Source organism: Rousettus aegyptiacus, unplaced genomic scaffold (genome assembly GCF_014176215.1).
Source record: "Rousettus aegyptiacus isolate mRouAeg1 unplaced genomic scaffold, mRouAeg1.p scaffold_m13_p_2, whole genome shotgun sequence".
Classification (NCBI taxonomy): domain Eukaryota; kingdom Metazoa; phylum Chordata; class Mammalia; order Chiroptera; family Pteropodidae; genus Rousettus; species Rousettus aegyptiacus.
In genome coordinates this window covers 115,228,036-115,249,717 of record NW_023416295.1, presented here as the reverse complement: position 1 = coordinate 115,249,717, position 21,682 = coordinate 115,228,036, and the positions used below count along the sequence as shown (strand labels likewise).

The 21,682-nt window shown below is 36.1% G+C and overlaps 1 protein-coding gene across 2 annotated transcripts; it reads left to right on the top strand.

Annotated features, from left to right (window-relative positions):
• Nucleotides 1–24: 24 nt before the first annotated feature.
• TMEM19 (transmembrane protein 19) lies at nucleotides 25–16,803 on the top strand. Of its 2 annotated transcripts, XM_036237924.1 has the most exons (7): nucleotides 25–503; nucleotides 618–656; nucleotides 2,229–2,342; nucleotides 12,255–12,392; nucleotides 12,776–13,030; nucleotides 13,892–14,101; nucleotides 15,433–16,803. In XM_036237924.1, the coding sequence occupies exons 1-7, from the start codon at nucleotides 488–490 to the stop codon at nucleotides 15,594–15,596; spliced, it is 936 nt and encodes a 311-aa protein (XP_036093817.1). In that variant the 5' UTR covers nucleotides 25–487; the 3' UTR covers nucleotides 15,597–16,803. The 2 variants fall into 2 exon arrangements, with proteins under 2 accessions (XP_036093817.1, XP_016003864.2); XM_016148378.2 differs by having other exon boundaries at nucleotides 26–656.
• The last annotated feature ends 4,879 nt before the right edge of the window (nucleotides 16,804–21,682 follow it).

Below are 21,682 nucleotides of genomic sequence, written 5' to 3'. Positions count from 1 at the left end.
GCAGCGAGCAGAGACGCGGCGAGACACGGCCTGAGCTCTATAGACCTTGACTCTGGCCCGTCGGAGCTAGACGTTCGAGCCGCTCGGGCGGCCATCGGGACGTGACTGCCCTCCGTCGCGCCCTAGCTCGCCGCCGAGACTCACCCCGGTCTCGACTCCACGTCCTCCACTTTTTGGCTACCGACTTGCCTGTTTTGGCGCGCAGGGGCGGGCGGTGGGGGCGAAGGTTGCCACCCCCGGGACCACGCTTTGGCTGTTTCTGCTTTCTGGTGTAATGTGACTGCGGTCTAGGACCGGGCTGTCTGAGGACGTTCCTTGCTTTTCTGGTGAAACGTTAACCTCGCCCAGACGAATTTGAGCTCTCCACCAGCAAGTTTCCAGAAATAGTTCGGGTTTATATTATTTTTTTGATAGGTGGAAGACGTTGGCATTTGTGTTCACAAGTGTTTTGCTGGCGACTTGAATAACTTTTTCTCAGGAATGGTATATGCTTTTCCCTCCAGGTGCTTATAGCCTTTTTTTCCCCATGACAGATCTTGATGATAATATATGCAAAAAATATATAAAGATGATAACTAATATAGTTATATTGAGCCTGATCATTTGCATTTCTTTAGCGTTCTGGATTATGTCTATGACTGCAAGCACCTATTATGGTAAGTATAAATGTTCTAAGCCGTTTTTCTATCATCGAATGGGTGGTGAAATCCAAAACTCATGTCCTCTGAATGGTTATCGATTGTGTTTACTTCTACAGCTTAGATTTAATTTACTAGAAAGCAAACAGTACTTTTTAAAGCCTTTCATAAGTATTGTTGTGGTAATACTAGTTATACCCTTTCCATTTTATGTTTCACGTAATTGTTACATCTGTCATGGTGAGAAGTAGGTGAAGTGAAACAGTTTTGTAAAGCAATTGCAGTGATGTTTTTAATAAGAATATTAATAATGCAGTTTATCAGTTTCGTGTGTCCTGTAAAAGTAAAAGATGGTATAAGGCTTACATTTGGATGATTTATCTGCTGTTTGCTGTCTTCAAAAGAAGACTCTTTTTAAAGTCTGAAGCCACTTTGCATAAATATAAGGAACTCTGAACTCAGATCTTTAAAATTTTGAATCTGCTTTAAAGCATAGTATGCCTTTACACAAATTTCCTGTAAAATCAGAATACTGTTCAGTTCAAAAGAAAAAGTGAGACGTAGAGTGAGAATGTGAACTATTATAAATGGTTATATCATAAGTGATTGCCAGCTCAGTCTTTCAGGGCTGTTCATTAATAGTCACAGTGGGGGCTGAAGGTTTGGGGAGGAGATGGCAAGAGAAGGTTTTCATTAATTGCAGTATTACCGACTTGAACTAATTAGCATAAAACAGCATTAAAGTGCCACTTGGAGCCAAGCACCTGATGCAGATAAGTGATGCCGTCCCAGATATTTGCATGTTACACACATGGGAATAGTTTTGCGGAAATAGGATTTTCCCTATTTTTTTGAACATTTAGCCCTCTTTGTCTTTCATTTTTCCATTTTCAGTAGAAACATGGACACAAACAATAGTTGACATTTTCCCTTGCTGTCATCACTCAACCTTGGTGTTTAGGAGTCTGTCAGGAATTGTGAGGACTTCAACCTGGAAAACCATGACCTATCTGAAAGAGGCGTCCTGTCTTCATCTGTAGTCAATTCTGCCAAGTGAGCCTGAGCTTCTGGTTTTTTAAACAGAAGCCAAGGATCTGGATTTTTATATGAAATCTCCTAATTTTTAAGTACTGTCTCAAATTATTTGAAAACATGCTAATGGAACAACACCTGTGAGCTGGATGCAACCTTTGGAAAAAATCAGTAGCTAACCATTGAATCCTGAGATGTATAGCATATGAAAATATTACTTTAAAAAAAAATCTCTGAAAGGAAGAAATGAATAATTGGATACACTTATGAAAGTTCTATATAGTTCAAATCTCCAAATATATTTGAAATATTCCTTATTATAAATAGTTGTAAATGGTTCCCAAAAGTTGGACAGGACTTATTTGGTTATTCCCAATAGTATATAGTCTCTCTGAAAACATACAAATCTAAACATCAATATTTTACTTTGGTGACTTCATCTCAGTTTTTCTAGTTATTAACAGTATTTTAATCCAGAACACAATTATCACAGTTTACATCCAAGCCTAACTTGTGCAGGCCTCACACAATTTGTGCTCTACCTTTATAATTTTTCAGGTAACCTACAGCCTATATCTCCTTGGCGTTGGCTGTTTTCTGTTGTTGTTCCTGTTTTGATCATCTCTCATGGCTTTAGAAAGAAAAGTCTAGATCACAGTGGGGCTTTAGGAGGTATGTTTTCCTTTTGAATATTTAACCATATAATAAATGCTTATACAATTTAAATTTATGTTTTCTGAATTCCAAATATTTAAATAACAATGTTATATATTTTAGACAATGATAAAGTTATGCATTGCTCAGCTTTCCTAGTCTGTCTAAATTTCAGAAATTAACATACTCTTTTAGTGTAACTTTCTGATTGATGCCAAGTTAATACAATAGGCTTTTGAAGACCTTGATTTCCCTGTTCCTTTAGTTGGTTTAAATTATCTGCTAGCAAAAACATTAGAGCACTCCTCATAGGTGTACAATAAAGGAGCCATTAGAAAAAATATCTAACTGACATAGTGACATTTTTATGTGAATTTTACCACAAAATCAATAAGTATCAAGAATGGTTATGTTTTATTTGTTTTGCAAATGTTTATGTTGTACATACTATAAGGTATTGATGTTAGCACTTTGGAAGTATTAACTCATTTATAGCAAATAATTTGAACAATCACTGCTTGAATCTAATAACAATTACACTTTGCTAAAAATGTCCTTTTCCAGATAGGCTTGCCTTGGTTTTTATTATTCCTGACCTCTAGCAAGAAGGGTCAAGTCCTTCTTGAAATTCTGTCTTCCTTTGGCTTCCATGTTGTATATTGCCTTGCTTCTCCTCTTATTTTTTTTTGATATCTACTTTTGTTTCTTTTCTACTACCTTTACTCTTCTGCCTTCTAGCCTTAGGGCCTCTAACACCTCTCCTACCTAGCTTGATTTAGAATTAGAAAATAAGTGTTTGAACCTTACAACTGCCACTTGTCTATCTCTCTCAACTTTTCATGCCACCTGACTCCTCAAAGTCTCATTCTTCTTTATCTCTTATGAAATGGGTCCTTTTGGAACTTATTGACAAAGTTCAAACAAGATAATGTGTGGGAACATGTCTTTGTTAACTATAAAATCTTAAACATTCGCTGTTAGTGATTTATTATCTACTTTCAACCATATTATAAATTCCCTGAGGACAGAGTGTATCTTATGCTTCTTTGAATAGTATAACACATAATAGGTGCTTAGGAAACATATGTAGATTGATTTGAAAACCTCTACTCTTTTCCTAATCATTTCGTTTTATGGAATATTGGTATCCTTTTTTTTTGTAGCTCTTTTTTTCCATAAAGACAAAAAACTAATCTTGATTCAATGTATATATCATAGTACTTGGGAATACTATAATGGAGTATAACTGCAAGTCACTTAAACTTTCAATGTTGTAGTTTTCCCATCTGTAAAACAAGAGGGGATAATAGTACCTATAGCATTGACTTATGAGAAGTCATCCATGTAAAATATTTGCCATAGCATGTCTTTAGTATGCTTGAGATTCAGAAGAGTTTCATAACTTCCCCAGGATCTAGGTATTTAGAGTCTTCCATGACACAGGAACACAAACCTCAGTGATAACAGAAGAAGGAGGGGAGGGGTTGAGGCAGTGCTTAAGGTGAGCACTGAAGGGGAGGGCTCTGGTCTCCTTGAGAGTATTTCTAGAATACGGAGAAGATCACATGAGGGGACATGTGGGAAAGTGCACATACAAAGCACTGTGCAGGTGATTTGCTCCAAAGAAGTATTATCTAGTCTGGTTACTTAGTATGTTCCTTTGAATTTAATTTTACTTGCCAAGACTATTAGATTTAATGGTTTACCATTTTTTCATTTAGTCATTCAACAGATATTTAGTGAGGGTCCCCTATATGCCAGGCACTTTGGATATAATATTGAACACAATGGATAAAAACCCCGCTGTCAGAGAGCGTACATTTCTAGTCAGGGGAGAAAGATGATAAATAAGATCGGTTTGAGGCATTTCATCTCCAGGAGGAGATGCTATAAGTGTACTGGAAGTGCACAGCCAATGGAGTGTCATCAGAAAAATCCAGTGATTTTGCTTCGTGATCTCAAAAGGGTGGCCTTAACCTCTTTTTTGCCACCATAGTTCAGGTCTGGTGTTCATTCTTTCTGAAATAGAAACCTCATTCTGTTACCAGAGTTCAACAGAGTCAAGAAAAACTGGTTTATGCTGCTAATCGTCACAAGGGATTGATATATGAGCCAGAATGCTACTTTAATCAGATAAAATATAGGATTATCAGGCCAACTGGAATACAAACATCACTGTTCGACATATCCTATTCTTATAGTCAGGCTACTTGGGAAATCAGATTATAATTAGAAGGTTGCTTTGGTGAGTACATAATCTGAGAAACAGTAATGCAAATCCGCAGATCAAAGGATCTCATTCTTTGGTTTTAAACAAGTCAGCTAGCCTCTGGTTCTTTTGGCCTTCCTGCAGCCAAAAGCTTTTCTTAAAGGTTTTATTGAGCCATGTGATAGCCAGAAAAAAGACCAGGTGCTGAGCTAGATAGAGAAGACAAAAATGTCTTCTGCCTTGGAGCTGACATTTGGAGCTCTTTTAATGATGTCAGCAGTTTTGAAAGAATTTATATTGGCTTATAAATAAGGAACAGCAGGAGTGTTGTGGTGCTTTCAAATCTAAGACCCACAGAGCCAATTGAGATTAATTATGAGCCTTTATTAGCCGGCCGGGGACTGACTCTCTACCACGCAGGGTTAGAGGAGATCAGCTCCGGGGTCTTTGTTTGAGGCAGTTTATGAAGCCTCTGACTACATCCTAGAACAAAGAGAGTAAGAAAAATACAGAAAGCAAAAGTTAGCCATTAATGTCCTTCACAAAGATAAATGTATCTGGGGAATTGCTAGCTTAAACATAGCGTGGTAGACAGTCTTGTTATCTGTATCCTGGAATGTTGCACCTCCTCCTGGGGGCTGTGGTGCCTAGAGGAATCACCTCCTTGTTACTGTTTTACTGGGAAGTCTTCACCCTTACATTCTTAAAAGAGGCAGCTTATAAAGTCTAAAACTACATCAAACAAGCAAGCAGATTACAGAAGCAGACACTGGCCATCTTCGTATCTTATACAATACATTTTCTAAAACCACACCCAAGCAAGTAGGACAACTTCTGGTATCTAAATATATTTCTTCCCTGTAGCTGACTTAGTTAGTTAGTTGGCTCACTTGAAAATTTTCCACCCTTAACAGGAGGTGATCCATGGGCAGTTATAGGATAGGTGCACAGTCCGTAAGGAAGGAATATTTACTACTTTTGATTACTTGTAGGCAACAGTCCCAAAAGTAGATGCATAAGCAGGATGCAGTGGCATCTGGTGGTTAGCTATTTCTTTTTAGATAGGCTCCTGGAAGTTAATTCAGAACTCCAACATACACAGAAATTTGAGAGGTCTTTTGTTAGTTGGACCACAGCAGGTTAATTACCCTACTCTCTTTTTCCCACCCTCTGGGCCTGTGTAATTAAATTTAATAAGGACACCTCAGAATTATTCTCTTGTCAGTGTTTTCTATTTAGACCTAACCAGCCTTTTTTGATCCCCACAGGCTTTTTCTAGGCAAATTACATATGGTACAATTGATTAGATTTGAGTTTATTAAATTATAAAATTTCAGTCCTGCCAGAGATTATACCCAAGGCACATTGGTTGAGATTTTGGTTGCAACTCTACTCCCATTCTCAGAGACATCTGTAGACAGTGTTGTTTTACTCAACAGCATCTGTTAGGTGGCATCTGTTAGGTATAGAATTTACCTGTTTTAGATGTAGAAGTCAGCCTAAATTCTTGAGTCTTCAAATGCTTTGATAGAGCCTTAGTGTCATACATATTAACTTCTTATCAGTGACACTTAGAGATTGGAGAGTTGGCTTGGGGAGGTGGAGTAGACACAAACCAGAGATAGCAGTTACTATTCTAAAAGTTTAGACATCCCCCAAAGTTCCCAGACATTTTTAAATGACATTAAAGAAATCATTCCTGTAAAGCCTTCAATTTATTTTCTCATTCCAAACCTATCATCAAGGTGAAAAACATTGATCATTTCATGTAATATTTTAAGGTGGTTGAAGTAAAAAAATGTAGGCGACTTTTATAACATTTCAAGTTAGGTTGTTTTGAGGCCAACTTCTTGGGGTTTAAAGACCATGGAATAAATTGTTAGCAGTGACTATCCATAAAAAAGTGATGGGAGTTCGGAGGGAGGCAGAGAGAGACACCTTGATTTTTACTTTGTATACTTCCACATGTTTGACTTGCCCCTCCAAGAGTCATGTACTACTTTTATAATATTTTAAAAGCCAATCGAAAAAACTTAAAGGTTGGATAACAATAAATTTTAAAGGTATTTTAATAATAATAATACATACTTACAAAAAAATAGTGTTATTGTTGAGATTTTACCACTACAACTATTACTACCCATGATATTAGTTAACACTCAGGGCTTTCTACATGTTGGATAATATATGTATGTTATAAAAATGACCTCTTTTAAGTTTTCACAGCAAGCCAACATGGTAGGAATTGTTATTCTTATTTAATAATAAAAAGTCCAGGCTTAAGGTTAGGTAGCTTCTCCTAGTCATGCAAAGGTAAGAGAGGAGCCAGGGTTTGAACTCCAGACTATTCAGCCCCAGAACTGAAGCACTTCATTAGTATACACAGCATAACCCTATTTCTTGCATTCTCAGTTAAAATGTACCAGACTTAAGTAAAATGCCAATAATTGAGTATCTCTGGAAGGGTCATTCATTCAGTGTCTCGGTAACTCATGGTACTTGAACCAAGGGTCATTCATTCAGTGTCTCAGTAACTCATGGTACTTGAACCATGAGTTAACCAATAAAAAGCACTACTACAGAAATAGGACCCTGGTACCCTGTTCTATTATTTAACAAAATATTACTTAATACGTATTTATTAAATAAATACTAATGTATTTAACATTTAATATCTATTATTCCGTTACTATAATTTTGGTTAACGTGTTATTTAGTAAAAATCTTCATATAGAAAAACTGAATGTGTTTATCTTATGAGTTACAGAGAAGAGAAATTGTCAACCGTAGTTAATCAGGGATGGAAGCATTTATAGTTAAATATATAAGCAAGCAGCCTGGATAGTGCTACACCCAATAACAGTGCTTTGGTGTGGTTATCACATTCTGGGAAACTGGTTCTCAACCCTGCAGGGCTAAAACTTGAATTTTTTGTCAGAATCACAAACTGGGTCTAAACTGGAGGTTTAAACTCAAGTTTAGACTTGAAGCAGCCAAACTCATGAGACCAATTTACAAAGCAGAATGTAAATTTTTTGAGTGCCACTGATCTAAGTGCTCAGTAGTAGAATAGTTCTCTCCCTAAAAGAAGGACTATAAAATTAGTATCAAAAGTGAGCTCAAAAGTTAAAAAAGAACATATAGAGAATGCTACCTTTTGTGTAAGGAAGAAAGGAAAATAACAAACCTGCATAGGTCCGGTTGTCTTTATAAAAAGAAACAGGAATGATAAACTGAAAAACAGTGATGTTGGTTTACCTACAAAGAATAGAGGGAGAGCAGGAGGGATATGAGAGGAAGTGTAAACTTGATTTTTGAAAACATGCCAGTGTTCTACATATTCAAGAAATAAAATTAAATCAGTAAAGATGGGAAAAATCTAAAACTGAAAGCAAACTAAAACGGATGAACCTAATTGTATTTTAAGTTAATACCATAAGCACACTGAAGGGGGAAAAAAAAGTAAGATGAACATTGTCTTTATTCCTTCACTTTTAGGTTAGAAGAATGGGAGAATCGCAAGCCAATCCAAAACTATTTTTGATAGACTCCTTTTTGTTGTAGTAAGGGTAAAGCAATTCTAAAACCGATGTAATAGAGGATTGAACAAATGAGTGAAATTGTCATTGAAGCCAGGGTTCTTACTAGGGAGGAAGAGGCTTACAAATATGAAATGAGGAAAAGCAAGAGAGAGCCTGTGAGATGGATTGTAATTGGAGTTATTAGTGTAATCTCATGATTTATAAACTATATATATATGGGTATTTACATTTATATGTGCTGCACATGTATATGTATGCATATATATGTGCGTGTGTGTATATTTGTATATACATATGTGTGTATTTATTTGCCCTGTCCACAAAAAGCAAATATACCCTAGTAGCAATGAGCACATTGTAAGCCTAGATCTTGACTTCTAATATTCATTTCCCCCACTGAAATAAACTAGAACTCCTCAAAGAAATGACACCTTCTAGGGCTGGGGCAAAGTAGATTTGGGATAAATGTAGAACATCTTGTTATACCAAAAAGAAAGGAAGTGCTTAAAAAAATGTGTGTGTGTGTGTGTGTGTGTGTGTAAAAGCTTGTCTTATTTTGTCTGATATTAGTATAACTAACCCTGCTCTCTTTTGGTTTCTATTTGCATGGAATATCTCTTTCAGCCCTTTTACTTTCTTTCAACCCATTTGTGTCATTCGATTTAAAGTAGACAGCATATAGTTGGATTGTTGATTCTTATCCATTTTGCCAGTCTGTCTTTTAGTCGAGCATTTAATGCATTTATGTTTAAAGTAATTACAAATAAGGAAAGACTTCTGTTATTTTGCTGTTTGTTTTCTATATGCTTTATAGTTTTTTTGTTCCTCATTTCCTATATTATTGTATTCTTTTGTGTTTTAATTCTTTGTACTGAAATGTTTTAATTCCATTCTCATTTCATTTTGTGTATATTCTATAACTATTTTCTTTGTGATTACTATGAGAATTACATTTAACATTCTAAAGTTATAACACTCTAATTTAAATTTTTGCCAGTTTAACATCCATAACATATTAAAACTCTGTCTTAATTTTTCCCTCCCATTTGAAAAATAGTTTGGCTGGATATAGGATTCTTTGCTGACACTTTTTTTTCTTTTAGCACTTTGAATATATAAGCCCAGTGCCTTCTGACCTTCTGACCTCCTGATAATCTTACTGACGATAAATAGTTTGTGGCAAGTTGTTTGCCTCTTATTGCTTTTAAGATTCTCTCTTTGTCTTTGAACAACTTTATTATAATGTGTTTCAATGCAGATTTCTTTGAAGTCATTCTACTTGGAGTTTGTTGAACTTCTTGCATATTTATATTCATATCTTTCATAAAACTTGGGAAATTTTTAGCCATTACTTCATCAAATAACTTCTCTGCCTTCTTCCTCTTCTCCTAGAATTCCCACATGTGTATGTTGATCTACTCTATGGTGTCCCACGGGTCCTTCAGGCTCTATTCACTTTTTGTTAATTTTCTTTTTGTTCTTCAGATGGTAATTCCCATTGTCCTGTATTCAAATTTGCTGATTGTTTCTTCTGCCCGATGTGCCCTTTACTCTCTGGTGAATTTTTTATTTTTGTTTTTGCCTTTTTAGTTCCAGTATTATTATTTTTTTTTTTTTTTGGTTTCTTTTTAGGTTTTCTGTCTCTTTATTCATATTTCCATATTGTTCATACACTATTTTCTTTACTTTTTCCATATCTTCCTTTGGTCCTTTGAGTATCTTTAAGACAGTTGTTTTAAAGTCTTTGTTTAGCAGGCCCACCTTCTGGCCTTTCTCAATGACAATCTCTGTTCATTTATTTTTTTTCCTTTAGATGAGCCATACTTTCCTATATCTTTGTATGCCGCTGATATTTTTTGTTGAAAACTGGACATTTAAGTCGAATAATGTGATAACTCTGGAAATCAGAATCTCTTTTGTCCCCAGGGTTTGCTCTTTTTTTTGTTTTGTTTTTGATTGTCATAGGCTTTCCTTGTGCTAAGGTGTAAACCTAATGCCTTCTCAGTCTTTTCCGAGCCTGTGCCTTTCCTTGGGTATGCACAGTGACTTCCTTATATCCTCTATAAATGAAATTGCTTTTGAATGTTCTAGTCTTTAATGTCTGGCTCTCAAAATGCAGGAAAACAGAAAAATGAAAGGGGGTTGGTGTCAGCCCTTTAAATCCTCTGAAAGTCATCTCAGGCAGATAGGGAGGGGCTGGCAGCATTGTGGGGTGGAGAGCAACAATGGCTGCCAGACTCTGTGTCTGTACCTCTGTGATTAGAAGTAGCAATCAGTGATGAGAATACAAATCCTGGTATATGGAAAAGAAGGTCCTTATTGCCCACCTGGCTCCCACAAGCTGTGTGCAGGCTGCTCCTACACTGCCCACCACATGGCTGAGGGAGGTAGACTGGGAGCTGCTACTCTGCTAAGAGCTGAAATTGACAAAACTTGATTGCAGTTTCCCTTTCAAACCTTTCCCTTGAGGTTACAAACCTCAGAGTTTTAAAATAGTTTTAGCAGACATATTTTTCCAGTCCAATTATTGGCGGGGTGGGAAGACATATTCTTGGTGCTTCCTATTTCTCCAGGATTCCTCCCAGAATCCTCTTTCTTAGTCATATTTGTAGGATTAAATAACCATTATGGTAATAGAAATGAGCGTACTTTGCTATCTCCACCACTGAGTTTTACTCACAAAAACACTTTGAAATTTTGTGACAAAGGGTCTTTAAAGAATTTCTGGGTGATTTAAAAAGCCAATTTCAACATATGTTTACACTTTTCTTATACAATTACCTAGAGAGATGCTTTATAATTTCTTACTTAAACAACTCACAGAAAGTTCTTTAAGTCTCAAGCTTGTTTGACTGATTTAGCAGTTGATGTCATGGCCTTTTTCCATATTTCTGTAATAGCAAGAACAAATCTTTCTTTTTATTCCTCTTCTGTGTTATGAAACGTAAGATTCCCTTGTTTGTTTTCCTGATCGAACAATAGGTTTTAAAAAAAACTTCCTTGAAATTGGTTACTGATGGGAAAATTAAGGCTATCCTCTTCTTTGCCCAAACAAGTCTCAAAATCTAAAATCACATTCACAGAACATATTCCATTTTTAGTTCCACAGGCAATTCAGAATTATTTTCATAGATTTAAGTGAGAAAACTTAGCTGAGAAGTGCTATATCTTCTCAGTTTGTAAGGCTCAACAACAGAAATGTGAAAATTCTTAGAAAATTATAAAAAGGTTTTTTTTTTTTAATTTTCTTTATAAATTAGAAAATAAATCTCAGACTATGGGGGGGATATAAAAAATAGAAACCTGAAAGACTTTATAATCTTACCTCTCTGGAGAAACCACCATTAATTTGGAATTTTTTCAGACTAGCCGTATTTGTATTGTTGTGGCACGTTCAAATCTAAGACCCACGGAGCCAATTGAGATTAATTACGAGCCTTTATTAGCCAGCTGGCGACTGACCCTCCCCACTAGAGAGTCAGCCCCGAGCCTCCAGAGGAGGCAGCTTATAAAGCCCAAAACTACATCCTGGTTGGCCTTGGTCAAGCAAGCAAGCAGATTACAAAAGCAAAAGTTAGCTGTTAGCGTCTAGCACAAAGAAATATGGTTTCTGGTGGACAGCTATGTTATCTGTACAGTAGCGGCAATATTTTTTTTTTTTTTTTCTTCTTGGGAGCCTTGGAGCTATTTACTCCTAGGCAGCTGGCACCTGAGGATATCACTCTCTGCCCTGTCCTTGGGGCTGACTTACTGAGGAATTGATACCAATAACCATAAAAACATATTTTCCAAAGTAGTAACAGCTAGAATAAAGAGGGGAGATGTGAACAAGGAAGATGTTATTGAAATGCATTTTTTACACTGTTACAGTATAATATTTACAACATACTGTTTAATAATAATAATATCATACTGCGTTCTGCAACTTGATTATTTAAAAGTATCTAAAATGATGTATTTATATAGTATAGTCTATTTGAAAGTAGGTCAAAATGTGGTAAAAAAATCATCTCAATTTAATCAAGTTGACATTGTTTACTGTTTGGTAATATCTTGGTAAAAATGGAAATGTACATTTCAGTTTTTAATGTGAAAATAACCTATAAAAATGCATTCTTTTCATCACAGCATTAATATATAGACTAATTACAATTCCGTATGAATATGTATTTCTTTCAGGGCTGGTGGTTGGATTTATCCTAACCATTTCAAATTTCAGCTTTTTTGCCTCTTTGCTGATGTTTTTCCTTTCTTCTTCGAAACTCACTAAATGGAAGGGAGAAATAAAGAAGCGACTAGATTCAGAATATAAAGAAGGTAAAATGTATTATGTTTGGCATTATTTAAAACAGTAATAACTTTGTTTCATCCTAACATAAGATCGAACCAAAATATGTTTAGACTGTTGAAATAGATAAATTTTATCTGAGAATTACTTTAAGTAGAAGCATAATTTAGGTTGTCGTTACTTCGCCACAATAGCAAGTGACAGCACAATTTTAGAAGCATTGAAGTCTGTCATTAATTTTCTAAAACAATTTAGAATGTGGGCAAAGGTACTATCTCACTTTCAGTTATTTAAAAAATTTTAGTCGTTTTTCTTTTATTAAATGTTAAAATATAAGTTCATATATCTGCAATGATATTCCTTCTGAGGAAAAAACATTTCTTGTCCTTTTTATCTACTTGTTTGCTTCTAGGTGGGCAGAGGAATTGGATTCAGGTATTCTGTAATGGAGCTGTAGCCACAGAGCTAGCCCTACTGTACATGATAGAAAATGGCCCTGGGGAAATCCCAATAGATTTTTCTAAGCAGTACACGGCTTCTTGGATGTGTTTGTCTCTCTTGGCTGCACTGGCCTGCTCTGCTGGAGACACATGGGCTTCAGAAGTTGGCCCTGTTCTGAGTAAAAGCTCTCCAAGGCTAATAACAACTTGGGAGAAAGTTCCAATTGGTGAGTTTTAGTATGAAAATTAACAATAAAACCTTTGATTTATCGTGTTTCTTTTTAAAGAGCCTTTTAAGAATTTTCGTTAGCCTTCTTAGTTAGAAAATTACCGTAGACTTTTATATTGGTGATAATAAATAATATTTACAGGAAATGTTAGCAAGTCCTAGATAAACAATACAAAAACATGTAGAATGATTCACAGAAATATCAGTGGGAAACGGAGAAAATAAGGTGTTTCTTGAGGGCCATTATTATGTGATCAGTGTTTTACCATGTATGTTAGTTCCCCATTACTGTTCTGAACTACTGCTACTCCTCCTTTTTTGTCTCTGTCATCACCTCCTCCTGTCCCTTCCTCTTCTTTCCTCCTCCTCTTTTTTCTCCTCTTCTATCTCCTTTTCATTTGCCTTCTTTACCTCTCCTTTTTTCCCTCTTCATTATCATCATGAACAGCTAACATATTTGAGTACCTACTATATGCAAGGAATTGTTCTACATGCTCTACATGAGTTACCATTTAATACTCCTAATAATTATGTGAATTCTTTTATTATTTCCATCTTAACAAACAAGAAAACTAAGGCATAGAAACGTTAGGTAATTTCACTGTCACATAGCTTGGAAATGACAGAATTGAGATTGAAACCAGTCAGTCTGGCTCCACTGACCTCTTTTACTTTACTGCTTAGAATGTCAGCGGATGCTGAGGTCTTATGATCTTATGGTCTTAGGATCTTTGGATTAAATCAGAAGCCTTTCTTTAAATTAGTCTTGTTTGAGTAAATACTGAGCTTTTGCTTTCCTTGCCTTTATGTGTTTGCTGATTGTTAACCGTATGATTTTATCCGTGTGTTTCTTCTTCAGGGACCAATGGTGGGGTTACAATGGTGGGCCTTGCTTCCAGTCTCCTTGGTGGTACCTTTGTGGGCATCGCCTATTTCCTGACACAGTTGATTTTTGTTAATGATTTGGACAGTTCTGCTCCCCAGTGGCCAATCATTGCATTTGGGGGTCTGGCTGGATTACTGGGATCAATTGTAGACTCATATTTAGGAGCTACAATGCAATTTACTGGTGAGAACAAAATCTTATTATTGCAACTTATTGGTGTATAAAAGAAATGGGAAAGAGATATGAAAAGAAAAAGAATGATATGACGAAAACAATTCCAAAGACACAGGGAGTCGAGGGACCAGGAATGGTAGGTCAAAATCTCTTCTACAATTTTGATTTTTTAATTTTTTTTTCTCAATTAATTGAAAGAGAATTGGTCCTGCAGAGCAATGAGTAGAAGCTGTGTGGGGAGGATATGATAGTGCGGGAAACGGACATTTTTCCTAATGGGACTTCTCCTGATCCCCGGAAAGCAGAATATTTGGGATCAAATCGTTTTAATGCCCCCTTCTTACATTTGTTTTCAAAGTCTGTCTGAGAAAGAATTATTGTACTAATCTGACTGTACACACATGGCCTGCTTTTCTACTCTGACACCATTGTGCTTGCTGTCCTCCCCACTGAGTTTTTAGCCCCACTTAAGGTATATGGGAGAGTCAATTTTTCCCAAAAGCTTCCTGTGCTTTATTTCTGAGGCTTTCCTGTCATGTCAGTATACTGACATTTTGTTTAGTGTGTTTTGCTCAACATTTTTATCAACGATATTTTTTTCTTTGAGTTATATAATGAAGAGCTGGAAGTCTGGAGAAAATTTCCCTGAATACAGTTCTGCCAATTCTCTCCCTACCAATCAGAATGCTTGTTTTCTCAATTTCATTAGTCTTACCTAGCTGCTAACAAAGAATCAGAATTCACACTAAAGGGAAACTTCACTCAAACATACATACACCACACACAAACACACAAACACATGTTTTTTAAAGAGTGTAGGTTTTATTCTGGACTGGGGTCTAACTAGGCAAGTTTCTGATCATATCGAATGGATTAAAAAAATTGTGGGCTATGGGAAAATTTAATTCATTCAGTAAACCTTGGTGTGCCTCCTTCGTGCCAACACCATGCCGGATCCTGGGTATCCATTGCAGAGGCTTGCAGACCTAATCTCTGTGCTCAGGTTGGTCTTGCAGGGGAATCATTGGGAAGGCAGGCCCTGTCTGCCAGTTACATGCCATCTCTGCTTTTCATATTCCTGTTGTACTTCTGAAGGAACTTGAGCAGTGTTAAGAGGAGTGTTGAGGCATACTGAAACTCATTTATTCAAAGAGAGCTTTTGTGATCAAGGGTTCCATGTTTCTCACCGTATAGATTATCTACTAAAGTCATTTTGTAAGTGGCTGAGAATCTTTCAAAAAAAATTTTTTTGGAAGAGAAAGGCTGATTGGTTTTGTTTGTTTGTTTTTTAATCAAATCATTTGGATTTTCCACCTTACTTGGCTTCTTTTCCATTCTAGGTTTGGATGAAAGCACTGGCATGGTGGTTAACAGCCCAGTGAAGGAGGCGAAGTACATATCAGGGAAACCCATTCTTGATAACAATGCAGTGAATCTGTTTTCTTCTGTTCTTATGGCTCTCTTACTTCCGACAGTTGCTTGGAGTTTTTGGCCCAGGGAGTGAACTTTATTTCATTTACAAAGGTTGAAACTGGTAAATTCAGCTAAATTTGCAATCCCAAATTTCATTCTAAGAGGAATCATTGTAATGGCAAAGGAGAAATGCCAACTCCTCCCATATTCTGAACAACCAAAGTGACTCCATCTTAGATATAAGACTCCATCTTAAGCACAGGCCAGTTCCTGGAAAGGCCGCAGATAGCAAGACGATCACCCCACCCTAGACTCAGCCAATCAGAGCAACTATGGAAAGTAACTCTCCAAATTCCCTGCCTTGTTCCTTGGCGCCATCACCCAACCAATCCTGCTAAGAGACAAGCTTGTACCAATCCTGTACTGTAACTCCAAGACATCGATCGCTCCCTGTGCTTAAGATTTTTCCCTTCAAATACCCTTGAAGCCTCATGTTCGGGACCGCCTCCTACTCACTGCTGCGTCGGTGTGCGGACTGCGGTCCGGACTCGAGTCTGAAATAAACTCCCTCTTGCTCTTGCATCGGTGTCGGCTTCTTGGTGGTTCGTGGAGATACGAGTCGGGGCATAACAATTCCATTATGATGGAATTCTACATTTCCTCTTGTTCTAGTCCCTTGTAACAGCTAAAATAGTCCAGTGAAAAACAAGACTAAATAGAGGTTACCCTTTTTTTTCTTTTGTTAAATGGACCTTGATTAATGAATCTGTAATGTCCCTGTACATTGATACATATTGAACTGAAAGCTCTTTTTTGAACTGAAAGTTCCTACATAATAGATATAAATTTTGTTTTGTTTAAACCACAGTGGTGACTAAAAGTGATAAAATTTTAAAATCGTTCTCAGTTGTGCCAGAGAAATGCCACTATGCCAGTTACCCAAATGTTATATCTGTTTTAAGTGGTTTAAACCGATGTGTTTGAAAGCCTGAATAAGTGTAGTATCCTGGACTTCTTGCATTACTTGCCATTTATATATGTACCTTACTATATATTTCAGTAGATCTCTCAGTAGAAATTATCTCAGATTTAATACTTTCAATGTATTTTCTATCTTTCTTTGAAATATACATAGGAATCTGCTTTGCATTAGCATCCTGAACAGATGAAAGAGTCACTGGGAAATTATAATAATTTCTTTATTTGCTATCCTGGAATTCACTGGAAGGTGCTGTGATTTCCTATGATGTACCTTTTAAGTTTGCTCTTCTTTACATTATAGCCTCAGCTAAAGTGAAGTCTATGTTTCAATTTTTTCTTTCATTGTGATTATGCGCTAAAGAGTTTGATGTGGTATGGATTTTTTTTTTCTTTTTGCGAAAAACATTTAAAAATATTTCTCATGTGATTTCCACATTGTTCTTTCCCTGCCCCTTTCGCATCTTGGAAAAACTGGGGGGAGATTCCATAAGCCACCATCAGAGTGGATAAAGTGTAGAATTCTTTATTGGTGGCTCTACTACAGTGATGATCTGCAACTGACTTGGTTCGTGGAGGAGGGAAAAAGAAAAAAAACAATTGACACTGGTATTTCTTAACCCAAACAACTCAGTGGATCTTAACCATTGCTTTTCAACTTGGAGTATACTTCGGAATCACCTATCCATTTTTTATAAAAATACTTGTTTCTGAGCTTCACCTTCAAAGATTCTGACTCACCTGGTCTGGGGTACAACCTGAGTATTGGGACTTTCAAAACCTCTAGCTGCCCCTTAGAATCATGTTGGGAGTTTTTAAAAACACTGTTGCCAAGACCCCTCTTTAGATCAAGTAAATCAGAATGTCTGAAGGTGAGACTATTTTTACAAAGTTCTCTGGGAGAGTCTAATGTTTAAATAGGTTAAGAACTACTAAATAAGAATATCCTAAAGCAGTGGTCCCCAACCTTTTTGGCACCAGGGACCCATGCTTCTATGAGAATCTAATGCCTGGTGATCTGAGGTGGAGTTGAGGTAGTGCTGCTAGTGCTTGGGAGCAGCTGCAAATACAGATGAAGCTTCAGTCGCTAGCCAGCCACTCACCTCCTGCTTTGCAGCCTGGTTCCTAACAGGCTATGGACCAGTACTGGTCAATGACCTGAGTGTTGGGGACCCCTGTCCTAAAGCACTATATCTAAAAAAAGCTTCAAAAGACTGAGCCTTTGACATGGTTTCATAGTGTAGCAGTTACTACATCTGCTTTACACGCAGGAGATCCTGGGTTCTTGTCCCAGTGGAGCCATAGTCCATGGTCTATGGCCATGCCACCCTGAACAAGCCCAATGTCTGATCTTGTGAAGCTAAGCAGGGTTGGGCCTCATTAATACTTGGATGGGAGACTACCTAGGAAGACCAGGTGCTATAGGCATAAATAATAATAAATTTTTTAAAAAATGAGCCTTTTCATTTTTATGCAGACAACTATTAGCAATAATGCTATATGCTGTCTTTATGGGTGAATTAGCTTGTGATAGTTATACAATGTTTTATGTTATATCACTTAGCAAATCATTCCTGAATCAGTTTTTCATGCAGCTTGTTTTTTCCTGCAGCTGTTCTAACATGTCTTTTCTCTCTTCTGGTGATTAGTCCTCAGGACATACAGTGGGACAAAAATATTTATTGAAACTATATTTGGGTTTGGGAAAATCATCATATTCACAGTTTGCGGAAATACTGCCCTAATAATCTTTTTTTGAGAATTTAGGACTAGTTGTGGTTTGGAATAAAAAGATTTTCAGATTTTAGGAAGGTAATAGGGTATATATAAAATATTTTACTTAAAAGTTCTAAAATTGTCTAGGGTATGAAATACACTAATATGTCTGGTGAATGTATGAATAGCACGAATAAACGTCATAACTACAGACTATCAAGAGCCTCACATCAGGTCAGGTTTTATCTTCAAACTAAGGAAGAAACCTTCTGTTTTCAGAACTTTTTTTGGATATGAGAATTGTAGATAAAGATTTGTGGCTCTTTTTTCTAATCTTAGTAGTTTACTGTAACATCTCTTTTAATTTGATATTGAACTAGTTCAGCCTATTCTATTCTAGCAGTTTATATAAAAAACACTTCTCATGGAAAGTCCTCCTTGTAACTATATAATAAAACAATATTACCTATCCAGGCAGCCTAAAGGTATACATACTATTTCTTATCTTTATGTTACACAGTAGAGGAGAGCAAGATCTATGTGGCTCAGGGCAGCTTTTGGGGGGAGACTTGACAACTTCAAGGAGTGGCACTTGAAGAATCATATGGGGCCACCAGGAAAACAGTGAATTGATACAATAGGTCATTTGATTCTTAGTTTATCTCATTACTTATCTATGCCTCAACCAAGGTATATATATCTCTTTTGTTTCTAGCTGCTATATATATAGGATACTGGCTTCAGAAATGCCAATCCCATCTCTTAGGTACAGGCCTAGTATAGAGAAAAATTACGTGAGGTAAGATATTGTAAACTGTCACATGCCTGCAATCTGAACTGTTATGCACAGTGGGCATAATAGAGCCCAATCATCTGACTTTCCTGATGCCATCACAATGAGAAAAAACTGTAGTTAGACACCAAATCTCAGGTAAATGTACTATTTTAAAGATATAAACACAATTATGCAGCATAATTAGTTAAAGGAATATCTGTTGCTATTACTCAAAATGGTTCTGAATATTTTAAATATATATAGGTGTTCAGTCTACAGCCATGACACCTGAACAAGCCTGATCCCATCTGACAGGGTTGTGCCTGGTTAGTACTTAGATGGAGACCACCTAGGAAGACCAGGTTCTGTAAGCATAAAAAATAAAAAATAAGGAATTGTAAGCTGACAAGGTCCTTGCAACCTGAGGTCAACCAAGGGTTGCCTTGCCTAAAAAAAAAATGAAATAGTGTCTTAGCATTTTAATTTATAAGAAATGAATCTTAAAGGAATGCACAGAAAACTCTACATAGTTGTATAGTCTTCCAGAATTAAAGCATTTTTGTAATAACAATAGTTGATGCTGTGCCAAGTACTGTTTTATATACCTTTTGCCAACATTAACTCATTTAGTTCTCAAGAACCCTATGAAGCAGGTCTGTTCATTCATTTTGTACCAATAAGGAAACTGGGCTTGAAAAGATGTAATAATAGATCCGGGACGAAGACATGAAGATTAAAAGATAGAAGAAAATAATAAGAGTTTGAGAAACTATTATTTTTGTTGTGATAGCAAAGCTATAGTTTGTTCAGCTACTGAACTAAGGTTTTCCAAGAGAAGTAATAACTCAACAGGTAATTGTCACTGCAGGAACAGGAAAGCTGAGCTATTACTATTCAACAGCTTCACTAATTGCTCTCTGAAGTTTTTGTTTTTTTTTCTAAAGTGATTGGCAACAGGTTTACAATTTGTGAATTTAAAAAGTTTAAGATTTTAACAGGTTTCAGATTTGTGAACTTAAAGGGGTTTTTTTTCCTCCTTTTAAGAAAGAGAAAGGCCATGAGAAAGCCAATGTCAATATATATCTTAGGGAGTATAGTGTAAAGAGGAATACTGTTTAGCTATTAAAACATTTTAGATGCATATATGTTGGCATCAAAGATGTTCATGATATATTAAGTAAACAATAGTTTAAAACCCAGAATTGACAGTATGCTTTCATTTTTGTTTAAAAAATATTCATAGCTATTTAGCCATTGAAAAAAGATCAGGATGTATATATACTCATAATGTTAATTATTCCTGGGAGGTGGAATTATTAGAGTTTTAACATTTCCTTTATTTTTTAACTTTTGTTTTTCAATTTGAGTTGGTGTTCAATATTTTATAACATTTTACTTTAAATTTCAATATCTTCTACACCGAATATCCTTGTTTTTGAAATTAAGCAATGCAGTGATTTTTGTTTAAAGGGCAGATGGGGGAAGAAAGTGGTCACTATACAGTACACAGGGGACATGATATCTTTTCAATAAATGATGCTGGGTCATTTGATAGCCGTATGAGGAAAAAAAATATATCTTGACCCCTTTTGCACATCGTATAGAAAATCAATTCCAGTTGGATTACAGAACTAAGTGTGAAATGTTATTTGAGAAAAATATAGAATAACTGTGACTTGGAGTAGGGATGATTTCTTAAATGGGACACAAAATTGCCTACCAGAAAGAAAAAGTCAGACTGTATTAAAATTAATAATTTCTGTTTATTAAAAGACACTAATAAGAGTGAAAAGCAGCCCACAGAGGAGGTAGATTTGCAGCATGTATACTCAACAAAGGATTCATATTTAGAATATAAAACAAACACCTGCAAATCAATTTTAGAAAGACCCTCAACTCAATAGAAAAATGGGCAAAGGATCTGAACAGCCACTTCATAAAAGATTATATCCAAATAGCCAGTGAACATCTGAAAATGTGCTTCTTTATTCATCAGAGAAATGCAAGTTTAAAACTACACTGGAAACCATACCTATCAGAATGAGTGGAGTGAAAAACGAAGGAAAATACTAGATGTTGAAGGAGATAGAACCCATATTGCTGGAGGGAACATAAATTGATAAAAGTGTTTAGCAGTATTTACTAAGGTTGACTTTCATACTTTGACCCATTAATTCCATGCCTAGGTGTGTACTCAAATGTTCATACCTGCTGTCATAATCCTCCCAAGCTGGGAACTACCCAAATGCCCATCGGCAATCATCAGCAAAAATTGGATAAGTATGATGTGAAATATTCACACGATGGAAATATATAGAACAATGAGAATGAACAGCCTACACCCACACTCAGTATGGATGAGCCTTACAACATAATGTTGAATGAAAGAACTCAGACACAGAAGAATCCATACTGTGGTTTCATTTATATAAAGAATAAAAATGTGCAAAACGTGTGCTAATAGAAATCAGAGATAGCTGTTACCCCTATGGTGGAGAGTAATGAACCAAAGTTTCATGAAGGGAACTTCTAAGGTGCTGAAAATGTTTCTTGGTCTGGGTGCTGGCTATGTGAGTGTCTAGTTGTGAAAATGTTTAAAGCTTAATGTTTAGAGCATTTATTTCAATTTTAAAAAGGTAAAATAATTATCACAATAAATGGAATGCTGTATTTGATTATTCCTGCTTTTAAAAGAAATGAAAATATCT

Coding starts and splice junctions, on each gene's coding strand:
- TMEM19 (XM_016148378.2), top strand. CDS start 488: ATGCTTTTCCCTCCAGGTGCTTATAGCCTTTTTTTCCCCATGACAGAT. Junction 12,393..12,775: donor AGATTCAGAATATAAAGAAG/GTAAAATGTATT, acceptor GTTTGCTTCTAG/GTGGGCAGAGGAATTGGATT. Junction 13,031..13,891: donor TTGGGAGAAAGTTCCAATTG/GTGAGTTTTAGT, acceptor TTTCTTCTTCAG/GGACCAATGGTGGGGTTACA.